We start from the raw sequence: 16,018 nt of genomic DNA on the forward strand, positions 1-16,018 counted from the left end.
TGAAAAACGTTTCCAAAACAAACTTAACACCTTTTTTTTTCCCAAATGGTCTGGATAGCACGTGTTACTAATATTTTTAAAAATACAACCACACTTTTGAGTTTGAGGAACATGTTTCGATGTTTCAAACATCATCTTCAGCCGTAGTAAGTGTAACATTAAAATTTTTACGAGATTATTCGTATATATTTCTACAACTATCAATACAATGGTTCTTTGTATATTAAATGTTCGTTACAAGTAGGTAAAATTCAAACGAACCAACAATATTACAGAGAACACATCTGACTTAACGGTAAAAGTTTAAAAGTGTAATGCTAAACTGATATGATCAACTTGTTTGCTGAGTTCGGGTGTCAAGCCCTCAGTATGGAAGCTCTCCTTGATTTTGAGTTGATAGAAAGAAGTAGCATTATCAATAATTTTGAATAATTTAAGTTTTTCTAAAATTTGTCAGGATAATTGTGATCTTTCTTGCTTCAAAATTATTTATAATGCTACTTCTACAAAATATTGAACTTCAACAACAGCAAATCAAGCACTTTGATTGGTTCCCTAGTCACGTTCGCAAGATTTAATTTATTGAAAAACTATACCATGTAAAATTAGGGACATCTTTAAGAACGTTTTCAGCCTCACGACGCCAAACTATATAAGAATGTTCAGCTCCAAAACTAGACGTTTTTATAAACATACATATTATTAGTGAAAGAGGAACAGGCTGTAGGGTCCCGCCAATTGAAGATCTTGCTTTTTCCCTTAATTAATTTATTAATTATTTATTTTTTACTAATACTAATACTACTACTAATAATAATGCAGAATTTATGTAGACAATTTTTTCAGGGAGTTGAATGATTTGCCGTAACAATTTTTTGAAATTTAATACAGGCCATAAGAAAACTACCTATAAAATTACAGATAAATGTATGTATACATAGATATATGTGTAGGGTTACAGATAAATATTATTTACAGTGTTCTCTTTTATTACACCTTTAGGCTCAAGTGTTTGGCCCTTGTCAATTAGAAACACTTCTCGGGCTTGTGTTTGGCCCTTGTCAATTAGAAACACTTCTCGGGCTTTGCATATGAAGTCACGAGATGTGCAGATGAGTTGTGAGGTGTGTGGTTATTACTGGTGAAATGTTCAGAAACAATTGTTTGTCTTGAACAAGAATTGGGTCTGTCAACAAGACTCCATATGCAAAGTCAGAGAAACGTTTCTAATCGATAGGGGCCAAACACCTGAAAACAAAAGAGAAGAACTGTAACCCTATACATATATCTACATATATATACATTTTTCTGTAATCTTATTCCTAGTTTTCTTATCGCTTAATTTTGAAATTCAAAAAATTGTAACGGCAAATCATTCAACTCCCTGTAGAGGTCAGACCCTGCCCGCTGAAATATTGGTTAATCAAAAATATATATATATCCTCACATCCATAGAACCATCCTTGCAGTATTACTTTGTTTTAGAATTTATTTAAATCCTGCAATCCAAAAGAGCTTTACAAACACAAGTAATGCTACTAATTACATTATTTACGTAATTAAGATTGATATGATTATGGTCGAATAAAAACGAAATAAGTAGACAAATAGATAAAATGAGAGTTAATAAATGCAGTAAGAAGTTAATTAAAAGCCTGTTTGAAAGAAGTCTTAATTTTAAGAAACTAGAGTTCATAGGTGCGTCGCTAGCAACTCTAACCCTGCTCTTTTTAACTTATTGCCCTTGTGCGATGTACCAGAGCCGAAAATTCAGCAGCAATTGTAAACACTTGCTACATTGGACATCTAATAGGATAAAGGTGAAGTTGGGGGCATGTTTGCCTAAAGTGATGACAGACACTTCTCTAATAAGTACACATGCACCTGTCCACAATTTGTCTGAATAAAATAGGGATTACGATATAAGGACTAATACTGACCTGAATCCATTGTGTGTTGTCTGCCGAGGCTGCCACCCATCCTCCAGGTTTGCCACCTTCCTTTACTGTGTGGAGACGAGCTCTATGAGCATAACCAAAGTTAGAGGAAGCAGTGATCGATGCATTAGTTATCTGACCATTTTGCATCCCCAGGGGAGAGTAGCAAGGAGTTTGTAGATGATGAGCTTTATCTGCAAGACAGAAAATAATGCATTTAGTGGACCTTTCCCGACATTGTAATTTTTATGGGCAGATTGTCGAAATAACTTGGGGTAACAAGGGTATGATAAATGTGCACATAGGTGCATTTCTTCTTTGCCACTTTTAGTTATGAAAGTCAACTGGAAGTAGACCGGATTGAACTGCAAATATGAAACGATTTTCTGAGACAAAGGTCATCACAGTTAATAGAACAACTGAACCAGCTGTCAATGGCAAAAAAATACTCAGGATTGAAGGGGTAGTGATGACCTTTTCCATTCTAGGGCATCGTTTTCCCTGGCTTTCTTCACCAAACTTTTCTAATACGGTAAAAAACTACGTGGCAGCAGAAATTTGTTACTTTAGGGCAAGTAAAGATTGAAAAGCTCTGTTGTTGGTATTTTCGAGTCAGAGTTTTTATAAAATTTATCCTATGAATATTTAAATTAATGCTATGCATTTAACTGTGTCATATCCTCACCAATGGGACAACCATAGTATTCAACTCTTAGGCATCCAAACTGGTGATAACTCAGAGGATAAATCCTTAGGAACCGGGCTGTGATGCGAGGAACAAGAAGATGACTAACCACTGTGTGGCGATCAAAATTTCCATCAAATTCCTGAACCAAAAATGAACAACATTGGTAACCCCAAGCACTACCTATATTTTACTCTATGGAGGGCTGGTCGTATTGCTAAGAAAAAAAAAAAGTGCACAAGTTGTTGCTCGACTAAGAAGCAAACCAGAGCTGGGAAGGAGGACATAGGTTATTTTTTCCGTCTATACTTCCTGCTAAAATGATTGTCAATTCCTGTTCAATCTGGCATTTTGTTGATTTTAGTTCATTTTATTCATTCTGCCGTCAATGACATTACACTTTTTAAAAGATATGTTTTAAAATTAAGTATGTAACAAAATATAAACAATTACAACACATTACGTAAGTTATTAAGATAATTAATGTACATGTAAATGTCTCTGCAGTTATGGATGCCTAGAGAAGCCAGGTGGCTTTTGAACAAAGGCGTCCTAAAACAATAGATAATGAAATGTTGTATTCAAGTAACGAATATCTAAATGTGGTTAAGAACAATCAAAAGAAAAGAAGCAATTATGAACAAACAAGTTTATGTGATTAAAAAAGAAGGACTATTTTGAGTCATTTAAATAACAAACCAATATTTTCGCTGTTTTGTATGTCGATTCCTTGTTCCTACCCAATCCTTCCTTCATTCCTCATTCAACAAGACAAACACTAAACGTTAAAGCTACATTCTTAAAACAAAACAGGGCCTCTGCAATAAAACTTAATTTAAACAAAGTAAAAATTCAATCCGGTAGCTAACTTAATATAACTTTGAACATGTCAATGAAATACTAACACTACTCCTCAAGGCACTAAAAATTGGAGTAGCTTTCAATGAATGCCTTATATCTAACCTTTTTTAAATTTCACTTCCCAACGATTTTTCAGAGAATTAACCACTATAACTTGAGTTCCCTTTCAAGCAGTGAAGCATTCAAGTATGGAACCCTCGGTTGCTTCTGCAGTGTGGAAGGTTGCGGGTTTATATCTCAACCAGACCAACTCTTTGGTCTGAAAATAACTGACGAGTTAGTGCTGACCTTTTAATGAGAGCTACAAATGGGTTGACTTTAAAGTCTTCTAGTGCAAGAATTGTAAGCCGTAAGCCCCATCTGAAAATCCTTGCATCTAACAACATGAGAAGTTAAAGAGCCTGCAGAAGGTTTGCAAAGAGTAGGCATGGAATTCCTGGCGTTTCAATCTATCTCTGCCAGCATGTGGTCGAACTGCCTGGATTAGCTTGACTGACTTATTTATTTAAAGTAAGTATTGAAAGTCAAAACTAAGTTTTAAAAGTATGTACAAGATGGTGTAATTATTTGGAAACAAGTTTTTCTACATCAAGTTTTATATGTATGAAACAAGAACTAGACATTTAGAATAATAAATTAACCCAAATACTTAAGGGCATATTTAGTAAGTAAAACATAACAACGGTTTTCTTATTGCATGACACATATCTCAGTAAGTTACCAGGTCATATTTATAATCGTTACAAAATATCAAACGTCAACACCATCAAAGCAAGCACTTTGATAGGCTTCCTAGTCACGTCCACAACCTTCATTTCCAAATTGAACAAATTCACGGGTCTCAATCACATTTTCATCATCCTTTGGCAAACTAAACAGATCAAAAGCCTTTTCAATTCAACACAAAAACACTCATTGATGTGGTCTATAAAAGAGACTGTTCTTGTGGTGACAGTTACATCGGCGAGACCATGAGAAATGTGTAGGTGCGAATTCAAGAGCGTTCCAACGCACGTAATGACTCTGAACCTGCCCGTCACCTACGTTAAAATCCTTCGCATTCTTTTAGCTGGCGTATACTCTACATGGTGCAATCCTTTCACAAACGCAGAATTTTTGAAGGCATAATGATTCAACAATGGAAACCTGCTCTAAACAAACAAATTCATTGCTACATAGCGAAACTCTTCCCATCAGGAATTACCTGATAGACATAAATACACAATGATGCGGACGGCAAATTACCCTGAAGAGATGGCTTAACGCCGAAAACGTTTGGTTTTTTTTACGAAAATATCATAATACTCTTTGTTTTTTCCCCAAATTCTGCATAAGCATTGTTTTTGCTTTCTCTTGGGATCATTGCAAGTCCCAAGAGAAACTGGACACAATGGTTGTGCAAAAAAAATATATATATACCGGTATATATATTTTGGTATTTTCTAAAGTGGCCTATTCAGGATCAGGTTTTCAGGAACCATCTTTTGCACTTTTTCTACTTAGCAGAAGAGGGATATTACGACGTTTAAGGTGCATACAAGGACATGTTGATGAAATTTCAATTATGTCCCTATATATTTACTCTGCTCATTACAATGTAGTAGAAAGTTACTGCATATTTCAATCCATCAATAACAACAACAACAACAACATCAATCCTGCACTGCTACTGCTACTAGTGATAATAGTGAAGATCTGACCTTGCCGTCCTGGCCAAAGGGAAAAACAGTGACAGATATTTGACATATCCTACCCTGATGGGAGCAGACTAGCGGTCAAGAAAAGGGAAAATATTGAGAAATGTCATGATCTCACAAGAAAGATGGAGCTTGTAAAAGATTCAGACCTCGGTCATGGGTAGTTTTGGGACCCCTTGTGACCACTATTATGAGGCAGTATATGTATTTGTAGAAATAGTCTCTATAAAGTTTGCTTATAAAATGTGCTTGTTTTGGATGAGTTGATTTTGCTTTGTTATTCTCGTTTCCATCTTCATCCTTCTCCTACTCCATGTCCTTCCCTCTCCTACTCCATGTCCTTCCTCTCCTTCATCTTCTTCTTCTATCATCACCATCATCAACGTACAAATGCCCCCTAAAATGAGTGTAGTTATTGGGCGACCATAAGAGTTGCCGGTTACTGAAATGTCAGACTTAATCCTAAAACTGCTCTTAAATTAAGCGGTTGTTTAGTAAATAAACCCCTTCAGGTGGCGAATAATGTTCATGCCTGATGATTGTCTGAAAAGTGAGTATTTGTGAAATTTTAAGGACAATCTCTCAGCCAGGGACATTATCGGCCAACATACAAGCAAGCCAGGAAAGGGTATGTTTATTTTTCATTTGATGGCGAATATGCGTGATTAAGGTAAGCAAGTACATTTCATTGGTTTAATTAATGTTAATTCTACTGTGATTGCACAAGCTGTCATGTGAAATAAATTCTGGCAAAGCAAGCTCAAAAGCCAGGCGATTTTTGTCGTCGCATTGTTCAAAACTTGACAGGGAAGAAAAAGTGTGTTGGTGTCACAAAAAGATCAAAATCATTCTAATTGTCACCGTGGGGGCACAAAATAAATTACAACCATAAAGCTCAGAATAGGCAAAGCCTGGAGCACTTTAAGGATTCACGTTGAAGGTGGACTGTTACTAAAGTTGCATGAGAACAGTTGGTTTATTTTACACTTTGTAAACGGAGTGTATTAATGATCTATTTCATAACATGACTCATTTTGCATAGGACTAAATGTGACAGTCTACTCGCAAGTTTTTTCACCTTCAAAGACGTTGACACTACATCTTAGTGACTATTCTGTACTCTCCAAGACAGGATTTGTGACCAGTTTCTTATGTCATCATCACTTTTGACCCTACAAAACGAGTTTGTTTTCTTCCATGTAAAATAATAATTATACCTTCGTTTCTCTTTGACGGAAATAATCACATGACACATATGGATGCCGACGACAGTTGTTGCCTGACAACTGTCCTGTGATAAAATCGCGCGAAGATTAATGGGTGGGTTATAATTACTGATGAAATGTGCTAAAATATTCTCTCCCATCTTGATTATATAACCTATTAACATTTTTATTTACCAATATATAAGTACAGTTTGTAGAAACTGTGACTATATGGATAAATGAAAATTAAACTATTCTGAGTATATCTCTTTCTTAATAAAATAAAACAAAATTCGAAATAATTTAAAATTAAAGTAATAATAATAATAATAATAATAATAATAATAATAATAATAATAATAGCGGAGCTCCAAGCACGTGTGCAGAGCACCATAATTAAGAAAATATGGTAAGCCATCGATGCCTATTCTGTGTAACGCAGGATTGGTACAATGCTGCAGATCTTGGCAGCAACTTTGATGGTGCGCACACCTTGCTTGTAGATTTCCGAAAAGCGTTCGATCTGGTCGACCATGCCACCTTGTTGACCAAGCTTGCTGCCATGGGAGTTAGACGGCGTTTTTGGAAATGAACACAAAATTTCTTAGCAGAAAGAACGTTGCAAGGGAAGCTACTGACAATGTTGTAAACCAGGCCACAAAATTGCAGGTGTGCCGCAAGGGGACGTTATATCTCCAACACTCTTTGACGTTCATATTAATGACATTGAGAAAGGCATCCTAAGAGAGTTATGTACCTTAACGTGCAAATATGCCGATGATTGTAAGCAATGTCACCTTGTACCCGTAAACTCGAAGAGCCGTATCCTGGGCTGCTGTCAATGATATGGAAATTAATGCTAAGAAAACAAAGGATATGTGGATTTCATTCAAGGAAACAAGTGATACTCCATCACCATTGCATATTAACAATGTGGAGCTTGAAAGAGTCACACAATTTAAATTGCTTGGAGTCGCAGTCCAGAATGACCTAGAGGGGAACTTTCACATGACAAATATCGTAAGCAAAGCCAGTAAACGTACCTACCACATAAGAGCATGTAGAAAAGCTAATATTCCAGCTGAGGTTGGTCTTACAATTTACATCACAAAAATCCAGACATTGCTGGAATACGCTGGCCCAATTTGGAGTGGTTTGCCAGAATATCTTTCCTTGGAGTTACAAAGAGTACAGCACAGTGGCCTGAGAATTTTTGGACTTCCCAAGGACACCCTAGAATCGCTAGAGCAAAGAAGAGATGCAATGACCAGAAACCAGCTGGAACGTATTCTGGAAAGTAGCAATTTCAACCACTTATTTCAACAGCCCCCTTAATTTAAACAGAACTACAGTTTAAGAAACAAAAGTCGAACCCATGTACCTCTTTCCAGGACAAATAGACATAAAAAATATTTCATTCCTAGAGCCTTAAAACTATACAAGGAGCAATCCTTATAATATGCATAATAGAAATGTCTCTTAATGAGAATTTTGTTGAAATTGTTCATTTAAATTGATGTTTTTAAATAATAAGTATGCAATTTATAATTTCAATACAATTTCTGGCTATTTAGCCTAAGGAGCAATCCCTCGAACTTATAGCTTTATATATATGCATATACATTTTCAAATTTCACATAGATTCTTGTAAGTAACACCTATATATCTTGTTTTGTGGTGTACAATAAAGTTATTATTATTTCATTATTTTGGTTTTATAGCCATGACGTCATCGACCGGACGTCCGTACATCCACATACCCACTTCCCCATGTATGTGTTGCAGTTAATTTTTCGTTTCAGTTATTTTTTTTTAACTAGGTAATTTTTTTCAACTAGGTTTTTTTTAAATCAACTGCCTAAAAAAGGGATTTTCCTTTTTAGGGGTGTAGTTAAAAAACAGGGGGTATGAAAAAAATTAAACTCTCCTCTTCCCCGTTCTACTTGTCCTACCCGCAGCAATAAACCAGCAGCAATAAACGATCGCCTTGCATTATCACCTGCCTGGTGAAGTTCCTTCTCATGATACCAACTGCAAGTACTCGTTGAGTTCGTAAGTTCCTTAAGGCTTGGCAGGCTTGCAAGATCGCTATTTAAGTCATTTCCAAGGGCCTGCAATTTAGTAATTGCAGATGATACCATAGGTGGCACAAATGCAAGACCAACAGATTGTTTTTGGAAAAACACACTAAGCTTTGTTGAAGTGGTACTATGATAAAAACAAAAAAATTCGTTTTTTTCTTCAAATTTTGAAAGAGTGTTTGCTTAACACCTAACTGGCAAAATTTTGAGCTTTGCGTTTTATCCAAAGGCTGATTATTTTGAGTGTAAGTTTTGGATTTCACGGTCCGCCATTACTCGCGTTCAAAACTGACCGATTAGACGACCTCAGAGGGTTGGATCTAGACGTCATTTATTCACTAGCTTAAAATTACAGTGTGTAAACGCAATTTATTATATATGAAAAACACAGGTTTAAAAGTATGGAAGCGCGAAACTCCCGTGCTGCATATTAATTCAGCCACGTACACATGCATTGAATTCTTCAGCTAGTTAGTCTTTGTCGTCATTTTCTCGTTGACCCAACTCTATCAAGATTTTAAAGTTAGTAATGGCGGACCAATAAATAACAAAATTCCAGTTAAAATAGACAGGTGTCGTTTTAAAATCAGAGCTTAAACCTTGGGCCAGTTAGTGTTTAGTTAACATAGTTTTGAAATCCAAAGAAAAAAAAGATTTGTTTTTTTGGTCGTAGTATCACTTTCATGTTGGAAGAACATCCTTCATCATGCAAGTTGCTGCAACAAATTTGTATTGCTGCACTTGCTTCAAGTATCCCTTGGCTTTTGCAGAGTTCTTCAGCAGCTTGATGATCCAGACAGTCCACAAGTGCAGGCCAACACTTGTACATTGCATCAACAGCATTGTGCAGAGACAGCCAACGAATTGAAGTAGCAACTGTTAAGGTTACTGGTTTCAATTCTAAAATGCTTTGAATTTCACGTAGCTTATTATACCTTACAGCTGAGTTTGAGTAAAAGTTTAAAAGATTTGTCAACAGTGTTTGGTATTCATCCAACAACTTGACTTATTTAGCAGCTTGTGAAGTGGATAAAGCAAGTCTATGAGCGACACAGTGAGTATGAACCAAAGATGGAGCTGCTGACTTCAGTCGTACACCCACACCACTGTGACGCCCCATCATGACAGCAGCGCCATCACTCCCTAATCCCACAATTTGACTTCCACAGTCGTTATTTTTTTCTTCCATGAAATTCATAAGTGCTTCATATACATTTGTTTGTATAGTTTCAGCTTTACCATCTGGCACATTACGATTTCCTACAAATCAAGTGCAAGGCTCATTGACCTTCACTAGTCTGATATAAAGGTCCAACTTCTTGTATACAGCGATATCTACACTCTCGTCGGCAAGTATTGCAATAAATGGGCTATTCTGGATATCGTCATCCATCTCTCTATTGATCAATTCTGCAGATGCAGTGTTCATGTCAGCCACAGACTGATGATGCTGATATATATTTCCTCCTGTCTTGGGATCAAGACTTGTACAGCCATTCAACGTCTAGACGACAAAAGGATTTAAAAAGTTGGCATAATGGAATGAAAAATGCTAGAAAAATATTATTCAATAAAAGTCAAGTATTTTGATCGCCAACATGATCTTACAGTTACATACCTGAAGTTCAGAAAGTGAATTGAATTTTTTAGGAGGCATCTCTTCTTCCGAAAACCAATAAGTCGTTCGCATTTGCTTGACCAGGGAATCATCACTCACTTTTCTAGCATTGTCACTTGTACCTTTGAAGTGCTTTTGCTGAAGCAACACTTTTGCCGATTTTTTATGATCCACTTGACCCATGTGACAAACAAGCGCCGATCTTTGCAAATGTTTGCATCCACTCGTGAACACATTCTTCTTTCCAGCTTTTGTGCAATCCTTAGAAATCATCGCTGGAGCCACTAGCTTGCTGCCATCCAAACTCTTTCAGCCATTTGTCAAAAAACTGATTATGTCTGCCTCCCTTTTCACAGTTCATAGTGAGCACTTGACCTATCAAACAACGAACTAACATGGTGGGAAGTCATTCAAGTTTCCTGGATGTGTAAATCGTCTCCAGTGCCCTTCGCGTAGTTAAATCCAATATGGCAGCAACGATGTGAAGTCGCTATGTTGGAGCTTTTTTTACTTCACTCAAACAACAAAATCTATTCAAGATTCAAAGTAAGTGGAGTGAGTTCTTCAAGTCAACATTTTGCGTCCTGGGACGCATTAAAATTGTGATGATGCATTTTTTGCGTAAATATGCACGATTTCTGTGTTAACGCAATCCCTGCCTTTGTTCAGGAATGAAACTCGAATTTTTATTCTCAAGTTGATTTGATTTGTTTGCTCTAAAATGCAAGCGAACAAGTGCGGTTTGCCGCGACAGTGACAAGAAAATTTTGCCCTTATGTTATAAGCACGAAATCGCAATGAGTTCTCTTTAAATTTAGGGGAAAGTTTACTAGCTTTTGTTTTCAGAAGCTTTTTAAAAGTACTTTAGTGTTGGAGCGGATCATTTTTGAATTTGGTCCTTTCTTGGTTGCATTGCCGTATTTTGCAGAAGAAAGAAAGAAAGAAAGAAAAAGAAATAACTTTATTTAACGAGGGTAAAGACATTGATTACTGGTCACCCAGTAGTTTTCATAATGGCCCTCCAATGAAATGAACAATGAAAGTAAATCAAGTCAAATGTTGGTTTTTGAGGAGAGGGGAAACCGGAGTGCCCGGAGAAAACCTCTCGGTGCAGAGTAGAGAACCAACAAACTCAACCCACATATGACGCCGAGTCCGGGAATCGAACCCGGGCCACATTGGTGGGAGGCGAGTGCTCTCACCACTGAGCCATCCCTGCACCCCATTTTGCAAGTTCTTGTTCCAGGCCAAGCTGGAAAATGTGAATGATCCCGTTTTCAGAGACAAATAGGAATAAAGTACATCAGTAAAAGTGTTTTTGACCATGAACTGACAAAGTTTCCTGGTGGTTTCTAATTTTAGCGTGATTGATATTCGCTGGCTATTGACAGTTGACTCTCAAATGGCTTTTTCCCTTTTCCATTCGCTCAATGAGAGTGGTTTTCTTTTTCATGCAGTTCAAGAAAAATTCAATGCCAAACTGGTGAATTCCAAAGTAAATTTCACTCAAAAAACGGATATTGCGCTCATCGCTTCGTGATTCATGCAATATTGCTTTTTAGCATGAAATTTACTGTGGAATTCACTAATTAGGCAATGAATTTTTCTGAAGAAGAAAGCAAAGAAAATGATTTAATTAAGCAGCAACCAGAGGCAAACACCAAAACGTAGGCAATTCGAAACCTTTTATTTTCAATAACCCCACAGGCAGTATGAATAAATAACCACGGAACTCTGCCTTTAGGCTTGACTAAATCTATATATTAATGATAATGATAATGATGGCTCTCATCCTTTATCCACCTCATCCTTCCAATCGTTTTGGCAAACAGCATGCTTTCTGATCGCAAACTTCTCTCATGACCTTATCATCTTGGTCTTGCTTCAGAACACTTTGTTTGCTTGGAATCTCTGCACCTACCCCTTTGGTACAAATAGGCAACGGATAGCATAATTTCATTCCCAGGTCCAATTTTCTCACGAACTCTACCGCAAACTTACCTTTCTCTCTTGTTATAAATCTTTAGTGCTGCTTTGATAATTGGCTTGTATTTTTGTCCCGCTGACTGAAATATCCTTCCTCCATTACAAGAAGCAAAGTAATCAAAACGAACAAGAAATGTTGCATGTGTATTTTATATAGCATACAAAATTACATCTTTTTAATTCATTGTCTTGTGTAAATAAATCAATACAAAACGGTGTTCTCGTGACACACTACTCCACCAGGTTATGGGAAGTTTCGAGGCCAGTGTGGTAAATGTCGATACTACTTAAATGGTTATGGATAGAATTTAATACTGCAAAGTAAGCAACTACGAATTTCTCCCCTGGAATAGAGAAATTCCTCCATTTTGAACAGTACTTCCTTCAATTGCGGGAACTTGAAGATTAAATGAGTAATGAAGTTCTGACTTATATTCGTTCGATAAAGTACTGTCGTAAAGTTTATGAAGAAGAAGGTTAGGATTACAATGGTTATTGCCAAGCACTTAGTTGAACCCAAAGACGAATAAAATAGCGACATTTTGTCCGAATATATGGAGTACTGTTGCGGAGAACTTTGCCATTAACTATGACTGAAACCTGATCCTCCTACACACAGCTGTCAATTCTTGTTTACCAAGATAAATGTGGCAAAGCATGGGCCACAAGGAATGAGCTACAGGTGTTCAGCTGGGGTAATTTGACATTCATCATTTCAGTATTTGCATGCACGATCAATGTCACCATCTTTATGAGAACCAAGGGTGCATCAGCAGTTGCGAACACATGGGTATCCTTGGATAGTTCAACATCACTCTTACAAAAGAAAATATATCCCTTATTTGAGCCTGATTTCAGCAATAACTTGAACAAAACACGTCGAAATGTCAAAATGTTGCCACTTCGAGTTTCTATTAAAGGAATGAAACCATGTGTAGAAAATCGCGTTTATGGCACTTCGACCTTTTTCAGACAATCGTGGTCAAAAGTTTTTGGGAAAGTTGCATGCATCTCTTCACTTCACACCTAATTCGATTATTCTATTGTACTCTTTGGGAAATACAATGCTCTTGTGGCCCCCACCCCCATATTCTATGCTGGAGAAAGTCACCATTTTCATCAGCCAGAATGCCGCGACACATCCGGGTACTTTTTGTGCGCGGCGGCGCTAAAATTCAAAATTGATTAGAGAAAACAAAGAATACGGCCAATAAGCGGGCACCAGCGCGTACGTTTTTCTGTTTCACGGACATATTAATTCCCCTGGCCAAGTACCAGCATATGTAATTTGTAGAGGAAGGATCAATAAATGATTCTGAACAAAAATTTGCTTTTTAAGGTCTCTACAAGTATTATCAAATTTGCTTTGAAAATCGACTATTTTGGGAGCTTTGTAGTATGGAAGCTGTACTTTAAGTGGAATATTCCGACGAGCTGATCGTTTAAGTTTACGGCCAGCATATGGAAAAGCTAGCACCGGGTGTCAGGAAAGCTCCTGCAAATTTTCGCTGGTTTACGACATCTACAAGTACTATCGAAATGCGGTTTTCTGAACGCACTCGTCAACCTTCTGCAAATTTGCCTTTCGGAGGCTGTTCGGGAGAATGGTTGACTGATTTTGAAACTCCCGCGAGTAATAATAATATGCAAAACTCCGCCTCCCAAAACAATAGCACGCAATACCCATAACAACGGGCTTTTGCTTGGGTTGGTATCTATGACTGAGGCCGCGATCAGAAATGTCATCGTATAATGATGCGTAAAAGCCGGGCTGGTGTCTCGCACGCTTGGACATATTAGTCACAAGTGGTTTTTAACAACTGATTACTCTAAACTGCGTGGGCCTTTTATATGTTTTGATCAATTTAAAACGGATAGAATTTTGAATAATTATCTCACACAAACAATGGACAACAATGTTAAGCGTCGCTTGCCTTTTCTTTTTTGTTTGGCCTTGCTCGGTTTCAAACAGAAATGCCATTTATTTTATTTTCTCCACCATCTTACGAATAGAGAAGACCTTTGTTGTCTTTAAAATTCTTGACCAACGTGCAGACTACCCTGAAACCGATCGCGTAAAAGACTTGATCTAATGAATTGCTTTTACCGGTCGAGCGATAAAAAAGGACAACAATGAAATAGAAGCAAGTCTTTCGCGCACGGCACTTTCACTTTGGCTACGCTTAGAAAGAAGAATGTTTTGTGAAAAAACATTTGGCTGCCGCACTCAGACCATTCCGAGTGTCACATGTCAAAAAAAAAAATAATAAGAAGAACGAGAACGTTCTTGCACACGACTTTGTTGACAAAACCCTTTGTGAAGAGCGTGTGCCGCCTTTCAATTAGGGCGCTATTGCTACTTCACATTAAATCTTTTGATTGACAGTCACCGATTCATTAACGGGTGCAGTCGGAATTTCGAAATCTTTATCTATACAATAATTATTCTGCGCATTGAAAAACTGGGCTCTGTAAGTAGATTTCGCCCAAGACAATAGCATTCTGGGCGATGTTGTGTCCATGATTGTAGCTCTGTAGGCCTAACGAGACAGAAGTCTGCAATATTGTAATAGACCCACAGGATACTGTGGTACATATTCAGTGAGGTGGCAATCACAACTCTCTACAACGTTGCGTAAAACCCATTTTACTGATGCATTTTAAACTGTTGGGCTAGAATGTTCAACGTTACCTTGACAGTTCGATTCTGTTGATAAAATGAAAAGCTACCATTGGCACCAATTCTGTATCCAAGATAGTATTTGGTAACCCAAAAATCGTGTTCTTGTTTTCCTTGTGTGGCAAACTTTCCGACACTAGCTACGAAACCTAGATCAACTTGAAGCCACTGATTCTTTCTGTAACTCTGACACCAGCCTCCTGTAACACCTGCTGATATTGACGAGTCTGGTATAGCAAGATGAAGCCTTCCTCGTGAGGGTGCTGATCGTTTTCGGTAGTAGGATGATGCTTTTATTGATGAGTCGGGAATTCGTCCGTCCTGCATTCCCAGTGGTCTCAGACATCCCGGAAGGAAAGGCGGAAGAAATTCTATAGAAGAAGTAATAGGTAGCACATGTGGATGTGCAGAATAAATGTATAACACCATGCTTAGATGTAAGTACCGCTTAGGTTTACGGTCCTATTTACCACTATTACCACTGATTTAAACAAAGAAAAACATTTACAGAGAAATAGCAACAATAACAATGTTACAGTTTTTTTTTACGCATATCACAACATAAAGTTAAACTACGCATTAAAATACTAAAAATAGCGAGTGGTAAAAAGACCTCAACGATCCAAAAAATCTTGCACAGAGAGTTATCATCGTGATATAAGTATTTGATTTAAGGAAAAAGACCAAGTGACTACAATAAGTAGATAAAGATAGTGAAATTGTTTGGTGGATAGAAAGAGGGTTAGGCTAGACTAAATGTTGTACTTATAAACTTGCATTTAATGCTGTATAGGAAAGAAGAAAATCAAGTATGTTTTTTGAAAGTAGCCACGGTAGGTGGGTACGAAAGCTATTGTCTATCGCCAATATGGCCGCAGCGCGAATAAAGCCAATACACTAGGGAACGCATGATTGCTGAATTGTAATAGCAATTTTTGTTATGGAACATGTCGATAAACAATACCTTTATATGGAGCCCAGGGTATTTCATTGCAGCACTCTGCACCAAAGGACACATCGTCGAAATGAATCAAAGTTGCTAAACTCATGCCCTCAATGACGATCTGAAAAGAAAATAACACTTGTCCAACTAAATGAAACCTAGCCAGCTTACAATTTACTTTTGATGGCATCAAACAATCACATGATAATACCACATCTTATCACACCTTATGATATTATTTCAGCCCATCACATCACAAAATGTCATATATGGCCATCAAGATTGTGGCACATCACGCCATACAATACATTTTTGTACACGTTTT

General features: G+C 37.3%; 1 protein-coding gene across 1 annotated transcript in view; it reads right to left on the bottom strand.

Moving 5' to 3' along the window:
* Window positions 1–16,018, bottom strand: part of LOC138000830 (uncharacterized) — a 243,738-nt gene that overhangs the window by 100,155 nt on the left and 127,565 nt on the right. The window contains exons 27-30 of the mRNA XM_068847495.1: window positions 15,715–15,814; window positions 14,763–15,121; window positions 2,623–2,764; window positions 1,941–2,131 (exon numbers count right to left, since the gene is read on the bottom strand). Of these exons, the coding sequence (XP_068703596.1) occupies window positions 1,941–2,131; window positions 2,623–2,764; window positions 14,763–15,121; window positions 15,715–15,814 (792 nt within the window). The remainder of the gene's footprint in view (window positions 1–1,940; window positions 2,132–2,622; window positions 2,765–14,762; window positions 15,122–15,714; window positions 15,815–16,018) is intronic.

This window comes from Montipora foliosa, chromosome 4, assembly GCF_036669935.1.
Source record: "Montipora foliosa isolate CH-2021 chromosome 4, ASM3666993v2, whole genome shotgun sequence".
In the NCBI taxonomy this organism is placed as follows: Eukaryota; Metazoa; Cnidaria; class Anthozoa; order Scleractinia; family Acroporidae; genus Montipora; species Montipora foliosa.